This window comes from Neovison vison, chromosome 11 (genome assembly GCF_020171115.1).
Source record: "Neovison vison isolate M4711 chromosome 11, ASM_NN_V1, whole genome shotgun sequence".
Taxonomy (NCBI): Eukaryota; Metazoa; Chordata; class Mammalia; order Carnivora; family Mustelidae; genus Neogale; species Neogale vison.
In genome coordinates, this window is record NC_058101.1 from 177,002,629 (window position 1) to 177,028,550 (window position 25,922).

Here is a 25,922-nt window from a genome sequence, read left to right on the forward strand (position 1 = left end):
TATCCCTGGATGGCACCTACAGTAATAAAGATGATCTTTCTCCTAATACTTGGTTTGAATAACAACTAAAGTATTCTGATTCTCTACGTATCACCTCTGGGTGGTAGGATATTAATTTAAAGCATCTCCTCATCTCTTTTCTCACACCTTACACGTCTAAGTTTCCTAAAACTGCATTAAAAGGAGATAGATGTGAATGACAGTAATGGAAACAATCTACCAGAATAAAGCCAAAAAAAAAAAAGGCAATTATCATTTAGAACATTCTTTCTATGAGTAATTTGGAAATAATCAGAACACAGTTCCACCATTACCATCCTAATCCTCACAGGCAAGGAGCAGGAAGTCCTAATAGAGGGCTCTAAATGATGGCAATTACTTAGATATTTTTAAACAGTGCCCTGTGGCACCTCGTCAGTTGAGCATCTGATACTTGGTTTCTGTTCAGGTCATGATCTCAGCATCATGAGATTGAGCCCCATGACGGGCTCCGTGCTCAGCACCCAGCCTACCTGAGATTCTCTCTCCCTATCCCTCTACCCCTCCCCTGCACACTCATACTCTTGCCTGTTCTAAATGAATTAATTATTTTTTAAAAATAGAGTGTCCTGATTATGGAGGCTTTCTGAACTATTTGGCATTAAGGGCCATGGGTAAGAAAGCCATTTCTCCAGAAAGGTACCTCCCAGGAGAAAACCTCACACTTTCAGAAATCTAAGAGCAGTTACATGAGAAAAATACTACCAGCCCCTACCAAATACCTTCAAAATGTCAGAAATCGTATTACAAAGTTAGATTATCCACTTTTTAAACAGAACTGGCTCCAAATGGTTGAGCTACCTGGGGAAAAAAGTCAAATGTCTATATATATCAACTGCATCTAATAAAAGGCCTAACTCATAATGAACATTCAATTAATATTTACTATACAGCATATGAAGTAGAAGGTGGGAAACTTATCCCTGAAAAAAAATTTAATACCACCAAAGACAGCATAATCATTCTTCTGAAGCTATTCTTAGCAAAAACTGTTCAAAGACATTGACCAACATATTACCAAAATATAACATGAAGGCACAAAATACCAAAACGACTCAAAAAGAAAAAGAAAAGAAACTATAAGGGGGAGGGAAAAAAACAGGTACAATCCAATAAAGCCTCCAGACACTAGAATTATCAAATAATAACCAAAAACATCCTGCTTACTCTGGTCAGGGAGAAAAATGACAAGCTCAGAAATTTTAATAGGGAAATAAAATCCCTAATAGTAATACAGCATGTATGAAAAAACTAGATAGAAATTTGGCAAATGAAAGATAATAAGCAAAATTAAGAATTCAATGTACAGGTTTAACAGCAGACTACAGATAAAGATAGTCTCAGTAAACTAGAAGATATAAAAAGAAGTTATCCAAAAAGAAACACAAAATGTTAGAAAATATACAAGAAAATATAGGAGGCCGGATTTTGTGTGGTCTTACACACAATTAACTAGAATCACAGAAGGACAGCAAATATGCAGGAATACTATACACAGACACGATATGTAAAGAAGCAGTATATGCAAATACAATAGTGGAGAATTTATCACAACTTATGAAAAATATCAAACCTCAAACTTTAAAACTCAAAAATCAAAAATCCTCAGCAGGTATATCAGTGTGTATGCTTGTTTTTTTTTTTTCTTTCCACAACTTTAATAAACGTAAGAAAAAAACAAATTTTTAAAAAAATTTAAAACTATGAAAATAGCTGACGTACATAAATCCACCTCGACAAAATAACATTTTAATGATAGCTTAACATCAACAGCAACATTGACCCCAAAGAAAAGAATAATACCAATATGCTGAGAGAAAATAGCGGATAATCTAGAATTCTATATTCAACAAAAATGTCCTCAAGACGAAAGAGAGGAGGGAGGAGTTAAGATGGCAGAGTAGTAGGGGGACCCTGAGTTTGCCTCCTCCCTCAAACACAGCTAGATTAACATTCAACTATTTTGATCAAAACGATCTAAGGATTAAGGAAACAATCTGCACAGTTGGACAGAATGCGGCAGATGTGAGGTTCTGAGCCATGAACTGGGGAAGAGGAAAGCCACGGGGCTGAGAGGAGAGGGAACCACTTTCACAGAGCAAAGTCAAGGAGAGGGAGAGAGCGGGAGAAGATGCAGCAGGTAGGGATCACACAGTAAGTGAGGAGATCCTCTGGGTCGCACTGCGAGAGATTTCTGCCCTTCCCAGAGCATATTTGGAAGAGTGAATTTTTCCTCTCCAAGAACAAAGGGCCAGCTGGGAGCCACGCCAAGAGCTCGCCGTCTCATCCTCAGGAAGGGGAACTTACAGCAGCTTTTTGCATCTGCCACAATCGAGTCAACCCTCTGTATAACTCCCTTTCTCAGACAGACAGGAATAGGGGACCAACTCTTCTAAAAATGACAGATAATCTGGTTGCAGCTTTTCACTGTGTGTTACGGTAGACTCCAGCCTCCATGTGCTCACTGTGACTGCTTTTCTGGGACAGGACAGAGCACCGTAAAGTTCTCCTGGTGAGGAGGGGGGTGTGGGATGACTCCGCACCTTGCCAGGACCTTTAAAACGTGGGAGTTTTGAGTCCCAGCCACAGACCAGAGATAACATACAGGAGATCTGTGATGTAGGGCATGCTGACGGCCCAGGAACAGACAGGTTAAGGACAGGGAACTGAAGAAAGCCCAGGACACGGGAGATTATTTGCTTTTCTGAAACAGCCTCCTGAAGAGCAGTAGCCAGAAGTTCCCCGCCCTGAGGATGAGAGGGCGAGGTGATGCCATATTCTTCCCCCTTCACTCTTCCTCCTCCTGCCCACAAAAATGGTTGAACTTCATACAGAAACAAAGTAAGTAGCTCCAGTGGAGGCTGGAGTCCCATACTAAATGTCACACCCCTGTGGTTGGCAGAGGCATCATTGTAAGGGCAAGTTCACATGTGAACCAGCCCAGTAGCCCTCTCAATCAGAAGACCAAGAGAGGTACCCCCCAAGTACCAAGTATACTGATTAAAGAATGTTCCAAAACTCAGCTTCTGGTGGAAATAGGAATAGGCTTGTTTCTTTTTTTTCCTTAGTTTTTAATTTATTCAAATTTTTCTATGTCTTTTTATTATTTTATCTTCTATATATTTTTTCTTTTTTTCTCTTTTTTTTGGGGGGATCAGGGTTATAATTTTTTGTTCATTTGTTGGTTTGTGTGTTTCTTTCTCTTGTTTTTTGGATGACCTTTTTTTTCTTTTCTTCTCTCCTTACTCTTTTAACTTCCTTCTTTCTTCTTTTTTGGAATTAGACTCATAGTTATTTTGTTTATTTCTTCATCTGCATTTTTGTTCCTTTTGTTTTTCTCTCATCTTGGATCAGGCTTTTTTTTTTTTCTTTTTCCTTTCTTTTCTTTTCCAGGTTTATCTTAACAAACAAATCAAACAACACCTACTTAAAGGTCCAACCACTCTCTACTACAAGCAAGGAGGAACTCTGGAGAGGACAGACCAATGGGAAAGAACAGCCAAATGTAACAGCAGAGTATACATAGTACACACTAGAAATGCTTACTGAAGATTTTTGTTCTTATTATTGTTCTTATTGTGAGGTTTTTTTTTTCTTTTTCTTTCTTTTTTTCTTTAATGAACAAAATGTTGAGACACAGAAAGTTACCCCAAAAGAAAGAACAGGAGGTAGTATTCACAGCCAGGGAGTTAATCAATATGGATATAAGTAAGATGTCTGCACTAGAATTTAAAACGAAGATTATAAAGATACTATCTGGGCTTGAAAAAAGCATGGAAGACACTAGAGAATCCCTTACTGTAGAGATAAGACAATTAAAATTTAGTCAGGCCAAAATTAGCAGTACTATAACTCAGTTGCAGTCCCAAGTGGATGTCATAAAAACAAATGAATGGAACAGAACAGCAAATCAGTAATACAGAAGTTAAAATTGTGGAAAATAATGAAGCTGAAAAGAAGAGGGAAAGAAAACTGTTAGATCACAAACAGGGACTTAGGGAACTGAGCAATTCCATAAAGTGAAATAATATCCATATTATAGGATTCCCAGAAGAGGAGCAAGGAGAAAAGGGCAGAAGGTTTATTTGAATAAATTATACCTGAGAACTTCCCTAATCTGGGGAAAGAAACCAGACATTCAAGTCCAAGAGGCACAGAGAACTACCTGCAAAATCAATAAAAATAGGTCAACACCTCAACATACTGAAACTTGCAAATTACAGAGTCAAGAGAAAACCTTGAAAGCAGCTCAGGAGAAGAGGTCCTTAAACTACAAAAGTAGACACATAAGGCTCACAGCAGACCTGTCCACAGAGACCTGGCGGGCCAGAAAGGACTAGAATGATATATTCAATGTACTAACTGTGAGAAATAGCAACCAAGAATACTTTATCCAGCAAGATTGTCATTCAGAACAGAGAGAGAGATAGTTTCCAGGATAAACAAAAACTAAAGGAATTCATAAACACTAAACCAGCCCAGCAAGAAAAATTAAAGGGGGCCTTTTCAGTGGAGAGAGAGCCCAAAAGTAACAAGGACTAGAAGGAACAGAGACATTGTATAGGAACAGTGACCTTACATGTAATGAAAGATATGAATTTAGTGCTAAATTCATATTATTCATAACTTTCAATAATTATTCTAAATACAAATGAACTAAATACTCCAATGAAAAGATTCAGCATATCAGAATAGATTAAAAAACAAACAAACAAAAACCCACAAAAAAATAAGACCTATCAACAAGCTGCTTACTAAAGACTCATTTTCGACCCAAAGATACCCACAGACTGCAAGTGGCAGGGTACCATTTATCATACTAAAGGACAACAAAAGAAAGCTGGAATAGCCATCCTTATAATCAGACAAACTTTAAACCAAATACTGTAACAAGAGATGAAGAAGGAACTATATATAATAAAAGGGTCTATCCAACAAGATCTAACAATTGTAAATATTTATTCCCCTCACTTGGGAGCAGCCAACTACATAAATCAATTAATAACAAACTTAAAGAAACTCATTGATAATAATACAATATGACTGGGGGACTTTAATATGCTACTCACAGCAATGGACAGATCATCTAATTAAAAAATCAACAATAGGAAACAAGGGCTTTAAAGGACTCAACTGAACCAGATGGACTTAACAGATATATTCAGAGCATTTCATCCTAAAGCAGCAGAATACATATTCTTTCTGAGTGCACATGGAACATTCTCCAGAACAGATCACATACTGAGTCACAAATCAGGCCTCAACACTTTCAAAAGGATTGAGATCATACCATGCATATTTTCAGACCACAAAGATATAAAACTTAAAGTCAACCACGAGAAAAAATTTGGAAAGACCACAAATACATGGAGGTTAAAGAACAACAGGTTAACCAAGAAATTAAAGAAGAATTTTAAAAATTCATGGAAGTAAATGAAATTTGAAAATGAAAACACAACAGTTCAAAACCTTTCAAATGCAACAAAGATGGTTCTATGAGGGATATATATAGCAATACAAGGCTTCCTCAAGAAGCAAGGTCTTAAATACAAAAACTAACCTTATACCTAAAGGAGCTGGAAAAAGAACAGCAAATAAAGCCTAAATCCAGCAGAAAATGGGAAATTAAGATTAGAACAGAATCAGTGACACAGAAATTAAAAAAAAAGAAACACAGAACAGAGCTAAGAAACTAGAGGAGCTGGTTCTTTGAAAGAATTAACAAGATTGATAAACCCCTACCCAGACTTATCAAAAAGAGAAAGGACTCAAATAAATAAAATAATGAATGAAAGAGGAGAGATCACAACCAATACCACAGAAATAAAAATAAGTGTAACAGAATATTATGAGCAATTATATGCCAAAAAATTAGGCAATCTGAAAAAAATGGATGCATTCCCAGAAACATAGAAATTACCAAAACTAAAAATAGGAAGAAATAGAAAACCTGAACAGACCCATAACCAGCAAAGACACTGAATATCAAAAATCTCCCAAAACAAGAGTCCAGGGCCCACTGGCTTCCCAGCAGAATTCTGTCAAAAATTTAAAGAAGAATTATTACCTATTCTTCTGAAACTGTTCCAAAAATAGAAATGGAAGGAAAACTTTCAAATTGATCCTATGAAGCCAGCATTACCTTGATCTCAAAACCAAACAAAGGCCATACTAAAAAAGAATTAAAGACTACAAGTCTCTGATGAGCAAGGATGTAAAAATTCTCACCAAGATATCAACTAATAGGGGCCCTGGGTAGCTCAGTGGGTTAAAGCCTCTGCCTTCGGCTCAGGTCATGATCCCAGGGTCCTGGGATCGAGCCCCACATCGGGCTCTCTGCTCCGCGGGGAGCCTGCTTCCTCTCTCTCTCTGCCTGCCTCTCTGCCTACTTGTGATCTCTGTCTGTCAAATAAATAAATAAAATCTTAAAAAAAAAAAAAAAGATATCAACTAATAACAGTACATCAAAAGGATTATTCACCACAACCCATTGGGATTTATTCCTGGGCAGCAAGGGTGGTTCAACATCTACAAATCAATCAATGTGATACACCACATTAATAAAAGGACAAGGACGATATTCCTCTCAACAGATCCAGAAAAAGCATTTCACAAAATACAGCATCCTTTCTTGAAAAAACCCTCAATAAAGTAGGAATAGAAGGAAGAGACCTCAAAATCATAAAGGTCATATATGAAAGACACAGCTAGTATCATCCTTAATGGGGAAAAACAGAGCATTTCCCTGAAAGTGAGGAAAACCACAGGGATGTCCATTCTCACCACTGTTGTTCAATATTGTACTAGAAATCCTAGCCTCAGCAATCAGACAACAAAAAGAAATAAAAGCATCCAAATCAGCAAAGAAGTCAAACTTTCACTCTAAGCGGACAACATGATATTCTATGTAGAAACCCAAGATTTCACCAAAAACCTGCTGGAACTGATACAGGAATTTAGCCAAGTGGCAGAATATAAAACCACTGCACAGAAGTGTCTTCCATTTCTATACACCAATAATCAAGCAGCAGAAAGAGAAATCAAGAAATCGATCCCATTTACAATTGCACCAAAAACCATATGATACCTAGGAACAGACCTAACCAAAGAGGTAAAAAGATGTTCTCTGAAAACTACAGAATACTTTGAAAGAAACTGAGGAAGATAAAAAGAAATGGAAAAATATCCCATACTCATGGATTGGGAGAACCAATATTGTGAAAATGTCTATGCTACCCAAAGCAATCTACACATCCAATGCAATCCCTGTCAAAATGCCATCAGCATTTTTCAGAGAGCTGGAACAAACAATTCTAAGATTTGTATGGAACCACAAAGGACCCTTAATAGTCAAAGTAATGTTGAAAAAGAAAACCAAAACCAGAGGCATCACAATTCTGGACATCAAGCAATACTGCAAAGCTGTCATCATCAAATAGTATGGTACTGGCACAAAAAACAGACACAGAGATCAACGGAACAGAAATGAACCCACAACTCTATGGTCAACTAATCTTTGACATAGCAGGAAAGAACACCCAATGGAAAAAAAGACAGTTTCTTCAACAAATGGTGTTGGGAAAACTAGACAGCAACATATAGAAGAATAAAGCCAGACCACTTTCTTACACTATACACAAAAAGAAATTCAAAATGGATGAAAGACCTTAATATGAGACAGGAAACCAACAAAATCCTAGGGGAGAATACAGGCAGATAGCTCTGTGATCTCAGTCACAGCAACTTCTTACTAGATACATCACCACAGGCAAGGGAAACAAAAGCAAAGATGAACTATATGGACTTTATCAAGATAAACAACTTCTGCACAACAAAGGAAACAGTTAACAAAGCTAAAAGGCAACCTACAGAATGGAAGAAGATATTTTCACGTCTTATCAGATAAAGGGCTAACATCCAAAATCTATAAAGAAGTTACAAAATCAACACCCAATAAATAAATAAATAAATAAAATAAACCAGTCAAGAAATGGACAGAAGACATGAACAAACATTTCTCCAAAGAAGACATGTAAGTGGCTAAGAGACAAATGAAAAAAATGCTCAACATCACTTAGAATCAGGGAAATATAAATCAAAACCACAATGACGTACCACCTCACACTAGTCAGAATGTTAAAATTAACAACTCAGGAAACAACAGATGTTGGGGAGGATGTGGAGAATAGGGATGCAAACTGCTGTAGCCACTCTTAAAAATATTACGGAGGTTTCTCAAAAAACTAAAAATAGAACTACCCTATGACCTAGCAAATGCACTACTAGGTATTCATTCAAAACATATAAAAAATAGTGATTTGAAGGGACACACACACCCCAATGTTTACAGCAGCAATGCCCCCAATAGCCAAAATATAAAAAGAGCCCAGATGTCCATCAAATGATGACTGGAAAAAGATGTGGTATGTACATATACACAATGGAATAGTATTCAGCCATCAAAAAGAATGAAATAATGCCATTTGCAACAATGTGGATGGAACTGGGGGATATTAAATTAAGCAAAATAAGTCAATCAGAGAAACTCTAATGTGGAAATTAAGAAACAGAACAGCAGATCATAGGGGATGGGAGGGAAAATAAAATAAGATGAAATCAGACAGGGAGACAAACCATAGGAGATTCTTACATATAGGAAACAGGCTGTTGGTGGGTAATGGGAATGGGGTAACTCAGTGATGGTCATTAAGGAGATCACTTAATGTAATGAGCATTGGGTGTTATATGCAACTGATGAACCACTAAATTCTACCCCTGAAACTAATAATATACTACATGTTAACTAAATTGAATTTAAATAAAAAACTGTTTTAAAAAAATAAAGAATGAAAGAGAAATAAAGATGCAGGGGGGCAGAGGCTGATTAAGAGACAAACTACTATCAGACACATACCCAAAGAAATTCAAAAAGGGTTTTTCAAGGTAACTAAAAAATGATACCAAATGGAAGGTCAGAGATGCAAGAGAACCAGCGAGTAATGAAAGTGATAGCTATGTTAACAAGAATGAATTAAACAGTGATAATGCATTCCTGACACATAGTTATATAAGTTAGGAAGTGAATAAATAAAGTTGAACTGCTCTAAAGTCCTTGAATTGTGTAAGGAAGGATATGACTTAATATTAAACATGATAAATCAAGGACACAAGTTGTGATTTTTAGAGTAACTCCCCCCAAAAAATCAAAGATTACATAACTTCCATTCTAATAGAAGTAAAATAATGAATATTGAAAACACACAAATAATCCAAAATAAACAAAATAAATCCAAAATAAACAAAATAAAAGATTTTTTAGAAGAACATTAAAGTGAAACAAATGAAAAACACATAAGATGGTAGATTTAAATCCAAATACTGCATCTCATTTATTCTAAAACACATTCTTCACATATTTAAAATACTCTGAAACTGAAATTCATATTTAAAATACTCTGAAACTGAAATTCATTTGACAAAGTACTTACTTAGTAGGCACCATTTTTCTTAGTGGTATATAAATAATAATGTATCTTACAATCAATTGCATCTACAGTTAAATAAATATAGTATATTACTAATTATATTAAACATAAATAAATTAAATGATACAATTAAGAGACAAATACTGTCAAGCTGGATTAAAAAATAAAACCTAAACATGTTGTTTCAAAGCATACATCTAAAACATAAGGATAAAGAAAATTTCAAAGTGAAAGGATGGGAAAAAATATACTTTCAACATGAAAAAATCTGGGGAAGCTAAATTAGTAACAGAAAAACTGACAGTCTAATCAATAAAAAAGGAAATGAAGACACATAGATTGAGAAGAAATAAAACTTTGCAAATGATAGTCATCTATTGTATAAAATCCAAAAGAACCAACAAAAAAAATTTCTGAAACTAATAAGCAATTAAAGCAAACTTATTAAAAAAATGAAAGGCTATAGTACAGAAGATTAATATACAAGTCAGTTGCTTTCTTATATGCCAGCAACAAACTAACAAAATTTGAAATTAAAAACACAATACCATTTACATTAGCAAAACCAAAACCAAACAAAAACACTCAGGTATAAATGTAACAAAATATGTACAAGATCTATAAAGGAAAACAATAAAACTCTGATTAAAAAAAAATCAAAAATGACCTAAATAAATGGAGAGATAGTCCATGTTCAAGGACAGGAAAACTCTATAGTATTTATAAGGATGCCCATTCTTCCCAACTTGATCTATAGATTCAATGCAACCCCAATTAAGATCCCAGTTGGTTATTTTGGGGGTATTGACAAAGAGATCTAACATTTATATGGAAAGAAAAAGGACCCATAATAACCATAGAATACTGAAAGAGAACAAAATTTTAAAAGTGACAGAATCTGACTTTAAGATTTACCTTAAAGCTACGGTAAACCAAGATAGCACAGTATTGGCAAAAGAACAGATAAATGGATCAATGGAAGAGAATCAAGTCCAGACATAAACCCAAACAAATACAGCCAACTTATCTCTGACAAAAGACAATTTGATAGAGGATAGTCTTTAACCCAAAAAAGAGTATCCACTGCAGAGAAAAGAAAATTGTCTTACACTTTTGGTGGAAATGCAAACTGCAGCAGCCACTCTGGAAAACAGTACAGAGGTTCCTCAAAAAGTTAAAAATAGAACTATCATAAGATTCAGCAATTGCATTACTTGGGTATTTATCCAAAAATACTGACTTGAAGGGATACATGCACCCCCAATGTTTGTAGCAGCATACAACAATAACCAAACTGTGGAAAAATCCCTAATGTCCATCAACTGGTGAATGGATACAGAAGATGTGTCATATATATAATGGAATATTACTGAGCCATAAAAAGGAATGAAATCATGGTGCCTTAGTGGCTCAATCGTTAAGACTCTGCCTTCAGCTCAGATCATGATTCCAGGGTCCTGAGATCAAGCCCTACATTGGGTTCCCTGCTTAGCAGGAAGCCTGCTTCTTACTCCCCCTGCCTGTTTTCCCTCTCTCACTGTCTCTCTCTCCATCAAATAAATATGTAAAATCTTAAAAAAAAAAAAAAAAAAACTTGCCATTTGCAATGATGTGGATGAAACTAGAGGGTACTATACTAAGCAAAGTAAGTCAGTCAGAGAAAGACAAATGCTGTATGATTTCACTCAGATGTGGAATTTAAGAAACAGAACAGATGAACATGGACAGGGAAAGAGAGAGTCAAAACAAAAAACTGACTCTCAACTATAGAGAACAAACTGAGGGTTACTGGAGGAGAGGTTGGCAAGGGATGGGTTAAATGGGTGATGAGTATTAAGGAGAGTACTTGTGATGAGCACTGGGTGTTGTATGTAAGTGATGAATCACTAAATTCTACACTTGGAAATAATATTACCTAGTATATATATACATATTAATAGTATGTTAACTAACTTGAATTTAAATAAAAACTTGAAAGAAAATATAAAGAAGAGTATCTGCAAAATCTTTGGCAAACATTATATTTAATGTTAAAGTGCCGAAAGCTTTCAAATATCGCTGTATGATGACAGATGGTAACTATTCTTGTGCTGAGCACAGAATAATGTACAGAACTTTTAAACTGCTATGTTGTATACCTGAAATTAATATAACATTGCATGTTAATTATTCTTTAATTAAAAAAAAAAGACAAAGATACACAATACCACCACTTCTACTTGAATAGTGTACAGGAGGTCCTAGCCAGTACAGTCAGGTAATAAAAATAAATAAATAAAAGTTATAAGGATTGATGAGATAGAAACAAAACTATCATTACTGCCAGCTGATGTGATTATATAAGTAAAAATCCAAAAGAATTCACAGGTGTATAGCACTAATATAAAAGTGTAACAGGCTGCTAGATATAAAACAAATATAAGAAAAAAATTTTATTTTTATACAAAAAATTAGAAAATTAATTTTTAAAAGAGAAATCACTTATAATAGCATCCAAAAATCTAAAGCATAGGAATAACACTAACAAAAGAAGTTTAAATCTCTTTATAGAAATATAAGAGGAATTAAAGATCATAGACTAGAAGATTCCTTAATGAAAATATTGTTAATTCTCCACCAAACTAATCTAGAGATTTAATACAATATCAATCAAAACCCCAATAAGACTTTTTTGTGGAATTGGACAATTCTCAAATTTATTTGAGAAAGCCACAAATAGCCAAGACACTCAAACAAGTAGGTCAAAGTAGGACAGCTTGCTTTATACAACCAATTATAAAGCTGTAAAAATTAGGAAACTACAGTAGTGATGCAAATATAGAATAATAAACAAATGAAATAAAAGAGCTCAGAAACAGACACATATATTTGAGGACACTTGATTTATGACAAAGGTGACACTCCAAAGTAGCAATGAAAAGGGTATCTTTCAACAAAGAACTCCTATTGGGGGGGAAAAAAACAAAAAACCTGACCTCTACCTGACACAATACACACACAGTAATTCTAGGTGGATTTTTGGACCTAGATATGAAGAAAGGCTAAAATGGATCAAGAGTCTGGAAGACAAACAGAAGAGTATCTCTGTGACATTAAAGTTATGGAACATAAATAAGATACAAAACACAATAATCATAAAGGAATAGATTGATATACATGACTACATTGAAATTAAAATTTTTCACTAAAAGTCACCAAAAAATTTATAAAGACTTCTATTAGTCAATAAAGATAGTCAACCCAATAGCAAAACTGGGGAGGGTAGCATGGAACAGTATCTTCACAAAAAAACAATGCAAATGGCCCATAAACAGATGATTTAATCTCATTAGTAATCAAGGAAATGCAAAGGAAAAGCACAATAATATACCAATGTGTCCAACTCATTAGCTACAGTTTAAAGTGGATAATACCAGTTGTTGGTGAAGTATCCACTTAGCACTCACTGTATCCCACAACACATCTCCTCCAGCCACCTCCGATTCCAGCAGTTATGGTGGACAACTCCCCACGACTCCTGCCTCTAAGCTTTTTTTGAGTTGTAACTTAAAAGCACGGGGGCAGTTAAAATTCCAGGGGGCAACCTTCAAACCAAATGAAGATGGAAGCAACAAAAATGAAAATGTAACGCAGCTACCTATATCAGGATAGACAAACAGCACAAATACAACATCAACTAAAAAAAGCCACGCTGATATGAAACATACTTGTATAATTGTATTTATTTGCTCTATTTAATCTGTTCTATGAATGGAGCTCAAACAGGCAAAATTAAAGTGTTTAGGAATACATACTTTTTGTGACAAAACTGTCGAGAAAAGCAAGGAAATTACCATAAAAATCAGGATAAGGGTTAACTTCAGGGAAACGACAAAAGAGACTTCAGAGGATCCTGGTAGTGACCTGACATGGGTGGCTACACAAACGTTCACTTTATAAAAATGTGTTCATTTGTGGGTGCCTGGGCAGCACAGTCAGTAAAGCAGTCAATCTGGTTTCACCTCAGGTCATGATTTCAGGGCTGTGAGATGAAGCCCTGTGTCAGGCTCCGTGCTCAGCGGGGAGTCTGCTTCAGATTCTCTCTCTTTCTCTCTGTCCCTCTGGCTCATGCTCTCCCTCTCTTAAAGAAATAAATTTTTTAAAAATGTGTTCAGCTATACATTTGTTTAGCTAGATTTTCTGTATGTGCTTCATCTTTCATAATAAAAGTGTTTTTTAAAAAAATACATCACAAGTTCTCCCAGAGCAAGAAGGCCCTGCAAGACTTATCCTTGGTCCTTCTCTTCCTACAGTCAGGCTCAGTAGAGTCTAGTAAACCAGAAGGGTACTCAATCAGGACTGAGAAATCTTTTAGGAAAAAAAGATGAATTTGCTCAGCCTGATAGAGGTTGCTCAAGATCAGAAAGCAGACAGGGGGGTTATACCTTTTATAGAAAGAAATCATTAAAAAGAAAAAACAAAAAAACAAAAACAAAACAACAACAGAAAAAAAAAAAAAAACCAGAATCCAAGATAAAGACCAGAATAAGAGGTAAACTTGGAATGCAGGGCAATCTTTCTCTAAAAAACAAAATAAATAAAATTAAATTAAAAATACACGAGAAGGTGGGGGAAAAAATACCACCATTAATAAATATAGATTTATCACCAGCTGTTGGAGGAAGTAAGTTCATTTCAACTAGGAATAGACTTGAGCAGCCATCTGTCTAATGAGGTAATGTCCACCAGATCTTAAATAGTTAATCCAACACTGTCTCCATTATGTCCATTCTGCCCTCTGCCTCTCTGCTCAAAGTGGAAGTGAATGCAATATTGTCTGAGATAGTTTACTTGTTCTCAGAAGAAGCACGATGCCCTTCATTCAGTAGCGAAGGTCTCACTTACAGTCTTTTGGGGGAAGTAGAAAACCTTCCATTCTCTAAAATCTTGTATTCTGAGATCTAGAAAGCAATGTTCGTTCATTAGAAGTCCTTTGCCATTACAAATGTTGCCTCAAGACATCTCTGTTTGCTACAGACTCAATTTTATCCTGATACCAACTTTTTTAAGGAGGCTCCACTCCCAGTGTGGACCCCAACACACGTCTTGAACTCACAACCCTGAGATAGTCAGATGCTTAAACAACTGAGTCACCCAGGCACCCCATCCTAATACTCCTAAAGTGCTTCTACACTGACCCCTGTAAGCAATGACTTCCCAAAATTTCATGCCTTGCACCATCTCACCCAGTCTCAATCTGTCTCTCTAATGTTTTGCTTTGCCGTAAGACCATGCTAAACCATGCCCCATTTCAACCCTGCGAGCATAATACATTTCTGCTTCATATACAAAAGGTCAACAGTGAAAACAGCTCGAGATGAACATCTGTAAGCAGTGGAATATTTATATTTATCCAACACTTACCTACCAGCTACATCTCTGTCATAGAAGATAAGTAAAGTACAGATAGGACTTTCTTTTCTTTTTGCCCTGGCTAATTTTAACTTACTACAGTAAGAAAATTACTATTACAAGCTCAATAAAATGTGTATAAACTCACATAATGACTCACTACACCATCACACAACCTCCCTAAAAGACAAGATCAACAACAGACAAATATTCTATATATCCTAAAATCTCTATTAGAGAGGCTCCTGGGTGGGTCAGTCAGCTGGGCATCTGCCTTTGGCTCAGGTCCTGATCTCAGGGTGCTGGGATCAAGCCCCATGTTGGGCTCCCTGCTCAGCGGGGAGTCTGCTTCTCCCTCTCTCTCTCTCTCTGTCCCTCCTTCCGCTCATGTTCTCTCACTCTCTCTCTCTCAAATAAATAAAATCTTTAAAAAAAATCTCTATTAGAATGCTAAACAAAAGCGTGAACATATGGCACCAGAAATAATGGGAAAATAAAGTCAATACAATCCACTCAGATCTATCTGCAATATGATCATCCGGTGAAAAGTTTTTAAAAATAAATAACTCCACAATAAAATTAACAATGTATAATACTGCAAGCATATATTATCAGTTCTCAAGAGTAAAGTCCAGGGGAACACTGATGAATAGCAATCTCCTAAATGTTCAATGCCATTAATATCTGTAACAGACAGGTATCTACTTTTACTTGAAATTAATTCTATTAAAATAATATTGCCTTATTTCCTAACTAAAAATAAATATCTGCTCAGAGCAAAATGATTAAAAAGATAAAGCCAGAAGAAAAATAAATACAAAAGTGACCCAAAAGACTACCACCAAAAATGAGAACCAGCTAAACATTTTGGCATACACCCTTCCAATCTTTCTTCACATGTTCATATTTTTATTTTTTATTTATTTTTTTTAAAATATTTTACTTATCTATTTGACAGAGAGGGTCACAGCAGGGAGAGTGGGAGAGGGAGAACAGGCTTCCGGTGAAGCAGTGAGCTTAATGGCAGGGCTCATCCCAGGACCCTGGGATTATGACCTGAGCTGAAGGCAGACACTGAGGCACCCAGGCACCCCAGATGTTCATAGTTTTTAAAAGGAGTAATTCACACCATGATTTCTCACATTTTCTTTTATTTTATTTGAATAAATATTATTATATATTGTTAACCAGAATGATTTACAAACCATCTTCTATAGTACTCTAGAGTTTCTAAGAAGATGCTCTCAGGGGTCAGGGCCAACTAATACATGAGGTACAGTATGGCACAAAGCTGAAGACGCATGATAATTTCAATGGCCCACAAATTTACTTTAAAATCAGAAGGAAAAAAGGGAAATCACAATAATGAATATTTAATAATGAATCCAGCCTGGGTTATATCTGCCTTTACACCAATATGGTCATAAAATATAATTTTTCACATTTTTTAAATGGAAGAAGGGGCTTGAAAACATGACTTCTAGTACCATACTGTTACACTAAATAGGTATTTTGTGGTCAGTATAAACAATCTATTTTTTTGGACATGTGTAAGTTGTGCCCATTTTTATTGTTGAACAATGCATATACATATTGTTTGCTCACTCTCTGATTATTCCCCTAAAACAAATTTCTAAAAATAAAATTGCTGGCTTAAAAACATATGCTCAAACAACCAATCTGTTCCACAGAAAACCTGTACTAATTCTCATTATACCAGGAGTATATGAGAGTGGCCTGGTGACCTACATATCCTGGTTTCATAGGTTAAAAACATGCTGTTTTATTGCTTTGATTTACATTTCTTTGTTTAGTGATATGAAGAGACGTTTTATAAATTTACTAATCTTTTATATTTATTTCTTGTATTATGAGCTACCTGATCATATTCTTTGCTCATCTATAAATTTATGATATTATTATTCAAAAAAAAAGGCTAAAACAAAAAACTTTGTCTCAAATGTTTCAAATAGTATTCTTCGCTATTTGTCCTTTCACTGTTTGAACTGTTTTTTATATACACAACTCTTCAAATCTATAGACTGCTTTGCACTTCACAATTTTGGGGTTGTGGGGGCAGTGGAAAGACTCATGTTTCGAAAAACCTTTCTCCATCCAAGATTATATCTACTAAGCATATTTTCTTCTATTTCATTGTATATTTGGAATTTATTTTAAAGTATGACATATGGTAATTTCTTTTCAAATTCTTAACAAATTATGTCAGCCTCATTTACTGAAAAAACCCTACCTTTAAAAAAAAAGGTCACTTTTATTATTTCTGAGGTTTCTACCATAAGACTGTTAATATGTTTCTTGTGCATTTCAGTTAATATTATACAGTTCCCAAACATAATAGTTCATACCGAGAGCCTTCTTTAAGGGTCTTCTCTTTCAGTATTTTCTTCACTACTATTACAAAATTACTCTTCCAAATTGACTTTAAACTTATTTTTGTCAAGTTCTACAATGAATGAAATATATACATATCTGGAACATGATTAGACTTATACTAAATTTGTAAGTTAATTTGGTAAAGACAGATATATTTCCAATATTTAGTCTCTACATAAAAGAACACTGCCTTTATTCAAATTACATATTCTGACTTTCAATAAACTTCTCTGTGTTCTTTAAACAAGTGCTGCATATTTCCTATTAAGTTGATCCCAAGGTACTCAGAATGTTTGACAAATATAGTTTTTTTCTCACATTTTTTCAAAATAGTTAAAACTGGTCTATTGAAAATCTACTTATTTTATAACTGCATTTCTAACACTAGTTGATTCCCTTGCTTTTCAAAAGTAGACAATCATAGGAACATCATTTCCCCCTCTTTTCAAATATTTACTCCTAAATCTTTTTCTTATTCATTGCACTAGCTAGAAAATCCAAGCCAAAATAAACTAATAGTACTGATAGTATCATGTACGCCCAATATTTTATGGTTTCCCCTCCAATCTTATACCCATCATTCTCCACCGTGTTCTTTGCATAGAAGGCTGACCTTTATGGACTGCACCTTTCATGCAGACGTGCAAGAAACATGGCCAATAAGAGACACTGGCCAAGATAAGTTGGCAGGAGAATAACTGATTATTCCTCTGGGTCCCACTGTTAACAGGTCACCTGATGATGGCAGTTTCCCTCTACTTCAACTTCTAAATGGTCAGTCTCTCTCACAGCCATAGCTATTTCTCTCCACAATCCCGTAACAGTTATCTATCTTTACCTCTTCTACATCCCCACTGGGTTACATACTTAAGCCAGTCCCCAAAACTTCTTGCCTATTCTCATGGGAAAAATGGTAGATCACCTTATATTCGAGATCATCTTGTATTCATGTTGAAGTTCTAATATGCAGTAAGTTTTAAATGTAATAGTCATGATACCATTTTATTCAAAATATTTCATAATTACTTTGGCCTTTAGGTCTCTGATAGAAGGTTTACTTAGGAGAATGTTTTTAAACTACCAACTCATTTAGGGGTTTTGTTATTAATATCTCATTTTACCACATTGTGGCCAAAGAATGAGACCTGTTCTGTTTCTGCTTCTTTTCTAAATTATTTAAAGTCTTTTGGCAAAATATAGGGTCAGTTTTTATGGAGATTCCAGAATACCTGAAATGAAGATATATGTTCTGTTTGTACACAGAGTTACATTATTATCTATTAAATCAACCATATTAGGGGTACCTGGGTGGCTCAGTTAGTTAACCGTCTGCCTTCAGCTCAGGTCACGATCTCAGGGTCATGGGATCGAGCCCCACATCGGGCTCTCTGCTCAGCAAGGAGCCTGCTTTTCTCTCTCCTCTCTCTCTCTCTCTGCCTGCTGCTCTGCCTACTTGTGATCTCTCTCTCTCTCTCGGTCAAATAAATAAATAAAATCTTTAAAAAAAATAAATAAATGAACCACACTGATATTTATTTAAATCTCTATAATCTTATGTGCTTTGTTTATATAATCTGGTAATGATTAAGATGTTTTAAAATTTCCTCTTAGATAAGTGCTCATCTTCCCTTGACATGCTTTTTACATTACATATTTTAATAACATAATATCAATAATAATGATAAATGTTCATTAATGATCATACATCTTACAAATGAAAAGTGATCATTTTTGCCTTATTTGGAGTCTCTTTGTCTCAGGTATGTTTCCTAGATGAAACATTTATTTACAGTGGTGTGAGACCTAGACTGAGAAGCATATTATTTGTCAAACTGTTTAATTTGGCCTTAAATTATTATATCTTATACTTTGCATTTTGTAACACCTTAACAAATGTTCTTTTGTGCTTTGTAATTCTATGTTGCATAATTTCTCTAAAAAATTTTTTGTCCTGGGGAGGCTGCCTGGCTCACTCAGTAGAGCATGTGACACTTAATCTAAGAGTAATGAGTTCAAGGCCCAAGTTGGGTGTGGAGCCTACTTTAGAAAAAAAAAAAAAAAATGCCCTTGTGAATTAGAAATGGCATCCTGTTTTCAATTCTACCTTGAGGTCATTATTTTGACAATTTAAAATGCAGTAAGACATCTATTTCTCCAGTTTTCTATGATTTCATACCTCCCCAATTAAGTTATTTTTTTTAATATTATATATTTTCTTTCATGTTTCATTTGTTCTCATTTCCCCTCCACTAAATCCAATGGTCCAAAAACCATACTTTCCACTGTGTTCTCAACATCTATTCCATCTTTCTAACTTTTAATCTCTGTCCTTTCCCCCTGTAATCTGGGAAAGTTTATCCAGACTGACTTGCAGATCTTTTTGGAACAGGCATTAAAAAGAATTATCCAACCAGGGCCAAAATGAGTTCCCATGCTAGGACTGAGATAAATTTAGACCTCCTGGCCCCACTGTTCAAGAGGGAATCCCAAACACTTTACACACACACACCCCTCCCATTCCATTTCCTAACACACGCAGCTGCAGCAAGACTCCCTCCCTGCCTTGAGTCTCCCGAGACAAATTTCCTTCTGTCCTATAACCCTCTTTACATTTATCACCGTAAGAAGCTGTAGCTCTCCATGTAGGCCCTTATCTCCCGCCTGTTCCCTTACTAGGCACCTAGAATTCTTAGTCCAGCATCAGCAAAAACTCTTGATATCCTCAACCTCTTCTCTGAAAGTAACTTTCACTGTCAAGCTCTACTTGAAATTCTTTTACTCCCGGATTTCACAACTTCCACTAGAACCTTCTCAAGGAGCAGCAGCTTTTTCCCTCATACAATACATGTATCAGTAATAATGATATAACCCTCATACAACTAGAGATAGAGTCAGTGTTCTTCCTCCAGATTGCTGCTTCTAGGCCATTCTTCCTCGATCCTTTCTAAACCTTCCAGCTCTGAATCTCATAAAATTAAACTACGCACTATTTAATTACTCACATAACAACCTGAGATGCTCCTTCTCATGTCCTTCTCACCAACACTGTCACTCTAACACTATTCTTGTCTTAATTTTTGCTGATTTCAATACACAGGTAAATAACCCTACTAATCCCTTGCTCTCTCCAAAGCCTGAACTCCTCTCCTCCAATGATCTAATCCTCTGCCATTCAACCACTCATTGCCATGATTTTAATGGACATTTTAACATTACTATAGTTTATAATCTCAACTTTACCCATCTTACTCTCCCCAGGTACATCTTTATACTCCAATATAACTTTAATCCCACTGGGACATTCAGTGTTTTCCCTTTTCACTTCCTTTATCCCCTTGATATCCTCCCTTTCCTAGGCCTTATTCAGCTTTAATGTCATGGTCCATCATGATAATTACTCCTTTGCAAACAGATCTGACTTCTTTGCACCCTTCTTACTTCATGGTACTTGGCCTAAATAAAACCCGATTAACATCAGCTCTCATATGCTACCTATGCTATTGAATGCGGCTGCACAAAAACACACAACCACAAACTAATCTCACTTAAAATTCATGATGTGAATCTCAAGTGGCCCTTTAGAATGGCCCAGGAAACATACTCTACTCCATTTACCCTCCCATTCTTCCACCCAACTATTTCATACCCTCTCTTATCTCCTGAAATCCCCAACAGCTTCCCCCCACCAACCTTTCAGCTGATGAACACACTTCCTACTTCACTGGCAAAACAGAACCACAGACTCCCCACCACTACATCTATCCATCTACCAGCAGCTACCTCCATTTATTCTTATTACTACAGATACCCTGAGCTCCATTTGAACAAACCCCTCCACTTGTGCCCCAGATCTCATGTCCTCTGACCCACTCAAGGTCACCTATAGCAATGTTCCCCTCTTTGTTCTAGATCACCAATTTTACCCACTACAAAACTATTCCTCTTAGCATACCTACTGTAATTTCTTCCATCTTGGAAAAAAGTCTACCCTAACCAACTTCTTCCTTCATACCTGGCTCTTTCCGCAGATAGCCACACAGCTTCCTACTCATCTCGTTCAAATATTTCGTCTATTATCACCTCAAAGGAGCTTACCCTGACTGTACTAATTTTAAAACTGCAACCTGACCTCTACCATCACCACCACCACTTCTGGCCCTCCCAATACTTTAAATACTTTAAAATGTACTTCCAATACTTTAAAATGTAAACTCCATTAAGGGCACATCTTTATCTAATTCACTGAAATACTGCAAGCGCTTAAAACAAAGTCTAGCACCAAGTCAGCATTCAATAAATACTCAATAAGGGGCACCTCGGTGGCGCAGTTGGTTAAGTATCTGACTCTTGGTTTCAGCTCAGGTCATGATCTCAAGAGTCTTGAGATCGAGAGCCCTGAGTCAGGTTCTGTGCTCTGCCCAGAGTCTGCTGAAGTTTCTCCCACCATCTCCCTCTGCCCCTGTACCCAACTTGCTCGCACATGTGCGCTGGCTTTCTCTCAAATACAAAATTTTTTTTAAATAAGATTTTTAAAATTAATAAATAAACAAATACTTAAGTGAATGAATAAAGTATGGGTCCATTCTTCATTGCTTCTTACAGCACTTCAGATTCCACTGTAGCACTGTTTCTTTCCTAATGTAGCATGCCACCATTTTTATCTTAGTCCCCTGTCTTATCAAGGTTGATTATTCATTTCTTGTTCCCTGAATTCATGTCTCTCTCAACTACACTCCAGCCAAAGCAAATACTAAATGTACTTCCCTCCCCTGCAGGAAATCTTACAAACATATGACTTTTCTTGTGAATATAATTACTTTTTTCATTAAGTATAGTTATTTTCATGAACACTGTTCTAATTCTTTCACAGCAATTTTTCAGCCTAGTATTTGCTCAAAAACAGGTAAATTCTGCAGCAAATTCTGTTTGAGAGCTTTCCTTTACACCACGATTTAATTAAAACTGTACTTTCAGATCTGAAGATAAAAAGTTGGCTAACAGTTTTTATTATTCTTTCCGTGCCCCAGAAACTTGAGGGAGGTAGGAAAGGAAATGAATACTTGGGGCTGCAGATATTCCCCACATGAAATCTTCATCTGTGCTTGGAAAAGACGAACATCTTCCACATCTAATTTTTTCTCTAGCTCAGCTTCTACTTACATATGCATTGTGTATGTCTAGCTCTCTACTTAACACTACCACCTACTAAATTAGGAAGGAACCGTGTTCCCTTATGATAAATCTGCACCAAAAAGAAGCCCAACAATTCAAGGGTGATGTTCACCTGTAGACCCTCCTTGTAATTCCTTTTGAACCCTGGCAAAGAAGGGGTTCTAAGATAACAGGCTCTGGACCCAGACTTCTTGACTTCAAATCCCAGCTTCACCACTTCCTTTGATGTGTAACCTCACTTTCTTTATCCTTAACTGGAGATACCCACATCTCATTAGGTTGCTGAGCACTAAAGATTAATTCAAGTGCTTAGAACAGTGCCTATTACAAAATAACATTCACTAAATGTTAACTCTTCTTTCTCCTCCCCTTTGTCTTGCCTCTCACCTTTATTTATAAAAGTAGAGATGTTAGTAAGACTATGTCAAGATTTCTTCCATTTACAGTGACAATGAAGCACTTTTCTCAAAAAGTGATTTATGAATAAACGCCTCCTATAGTCTTTCAATCTAATCTAACCTACACTACATCTAACAAAACTCTTTCCTAATTCCTAATTCAGATGTAAATTTTTCCATGTTCTTATAGTTCTGGTGGGTCATTTTACACAACAGTGTAGCTACATACCTGTGCCTACACAAATGTTTCTGTCTTAAAGGTCTCTGGAATCATTTACTTAATTAAAAAACAGACTTCTCATTGGTGTATCATGTGATTAATTTCAGAAGAGCCAGGAATAATTTTTCAACATAGACATGAGAACATCACAGAGTTTAAGAAACACCCATCTATATCATGTTAAGAAGAAATAATTCAGTTACTCACGATGCTCCTGAATTCATGATGCAGCTCTTTGCACCACAAAAACAATCTCTGCCATCATCATGATTCATTCCAAGGTTATGACCCAACTCATGAGCAACAATGGATGCAAACGTCTCCACTGTGATTTGCCCAAACTGCCCAAACACAGGAAAGTATTAATTGGTTTCTGAACAAAAAGGATATGCTTATTATTTTTTCCACAAAAGGAAATTAATCACTACAATGGTGACCGTCTTTACGATAAATCAAGCATCCAACAACAGTCTTCATACATTTCACTAGGAAACTGATACGGCATGGACATAGAGCCTTTAAGCAACAGACCAATTATGTTAGCACTAATAAGTTATTTGGGGAAAACAGATTAATGGTTCTAATTTAATTTTCTTAAAAAGGGTTTCAACTTCCTTGTCCATATAAAGTGAGGAGTTAATGAACACATCATATTAGAAAACTAATCCAATCTCTAAAGAAAAAACACATCTATCACTTCTACCCAAAATATTGTTTTAAGGACTAGAGATGGAAATATGCGGTCAAATGCTTGACACTGTCCTAACGCAAACATCCAAAGTTAAATTTCAAGAACAAAAACATACCACATTAATCCCGCCAGCATGGCTCCTTGAACATACTGTTCCCACAAATGCCATTCCTGCAGTCCCACCAAAACCTTTCTTCCTAAATGAAAATAAAAGGTCAAAGTTAGAAAATGTACTTGTGGTGGGGGGGGTGAAAGGAACACACTGATCTTACTTCACTGGGCTGGTAGAACCTACAAAAACTGGGAGAAGAATGGCAAAGATAATTGACTTTTTATTTTTATTTTTTTTTTTAAAGATTTTATTTATTTGACAGAGAGCGATCACAAGTAGGCAGAGAGGCAGGCAGAGAGAGAGAGAGAGAGGGAAGCAGGCTCCCCGCTGAGCAGAGAGCCCGATGCGGGACTTGATCCCAGGACCCTGAGATCATGACCCGAGCCAAAGGCAGCGGCCTAACCCACTGAGCCACCCAGGTGCCCCGATAATTGACTTTTTAAATCAGAACACAATTAAGTCTTACTTCTTTTTTGTTCTCAGAGAACAAGATTAATATCAGCCATTAATTAATATCATTAATTAATATTAATGAATTAATATTGATTTCTCAAATGAAGATATGTTTTAGACGCCAAGCTTTTTTCCTACCCTCTAGACAAAAAATCATCCTAAAATGCATTATATTTCTTTATTCAAAAATTCTAATGAGGAGAGACAGTTATCACTCAATGAACACAACACACCACAACACAGGCTGCAGAGCAGGGAGCACAGGGAACGTAAGAACCACAATGGCCTCCATATGGGTCGCAGGTAATCATCACCTACACACTTGTATCTCAAAACCTATTTCTCTACCTGGAACTCCTTTGCCCAGTAAATTCTCCTAGCTCATTCCCTCAGCTTCCTTCAAGTCTTTACTCACAAGTCTTCTCTTTTAACCTTCCCTCACCACACCAACCCTACTCCTCCAATACTTTTTTTCTTGGCAAGTGCTCCACTATTTATTGAATAGAAAAGGATAATAATAACAACACAATGTATTTAAAATATTCTATAAGCCTTCACAAGCGCTTTACAAAAATAATCTCATTTCAACCTAAAATCCTACTAGATAAAAATTATTGGGTCCACTGAACAGATTAAGAAACTGAGACTCTGGGAAGTCGTATCTTCAGCTGTCAGGTCACCAAGCTGTGGTCTGACATAATGCTATCTGATTCCACATTTACTATCCTCAATAACTATACCATCCTGGCCCTTTCTCCCCTATAGCCAGGTAAGCACATTCTAATCAGGGAGAAATGCAAGTAAAGAAATCTGTCTTCATGTCATGAGGAGCTGAGCCTACAGTACAAATAACTGTGGCTACTAAGATTCTTCAGACATTTCCTGGACTCTGAGTCAGAATATGAGCTTCACTGGTTGTAACCTTAACCTCCCTGGGAGACATGCAGCTACAGGAAAATGAGGTACTTATTCCTTCACATGATGATAGAAAATTAGAACCCAAGACACTGTGTTGTGTATCTAGTTCCATTATTACAAACATAGATGACAGAGGCCACACAACATGCCTAAATTCAAGATGTTTCATTTTGTAGCAGTCTCCACTAGCATGCCAAGGCAGACAGCTCCTTCAGATGAGAAAGGCAGATGCCCACCCTTGGCCTTCACTGGCTAAACCAAAGGCAAGGAGATGGAGAATTCAGCCTTATGCATCATCTCAGGCAGTGCTTTTCAAATTATCTAGAGGGAAGAGCCAGTAATTTTTTCTTTAATTTCCAATTCATCACAGACCAATATGTCTTCATTTTCCCATTTTTTTTAATTAAAATCATTGATATATTAATTTCAGGTATATAATACAATAACTGGATAATTATATACATTATGAAATGCTCACCACCATAATATAGTTACATTCTTCCTATACTTTTACTTCTACCTCCCTGATCTATTTTTCCTCCTTATCACTTATTAGTATTTAATATTATTATACACATTTATTTATCTCATTTACGGCTAATCTCCTCTACCACAATATGGACTCCGTGATGGCAAGAATTTTCATCTG

At 36.0% G+C, this 25,922-nt stretch overlaps 1 protein-coding gene across 1 annotated transcript in view; it reads right to left on the reverse strand.

Annotated features, from left to right (window-relative positions):
- Positions 1 to 25,922, reverse strand: part of ADAM9 (ADAM metallopeptidase domain 9) — a 151,811-nt gene that overhangs the window by 82,390 nt on the left and 43,499 nt on the right. Inside the window, exons 10-11 of the mRNA XM_044225334.1 lie at positions 23,906 to 23,987; positions 23,307 to 23,440 (exon numbers count right to left, since the gene is read on the reverse strand). Of these exons, the coding sequence (XP_044081269.1) occupies positions 23,307 to 23,440; positions 23,906 to 23,987 (216 nt within the window). The remainder of the gene's footprint in view (positions 1 to 23,306; positions 23,441 to 23,905; positions 23,988 to 25,922) is intronic.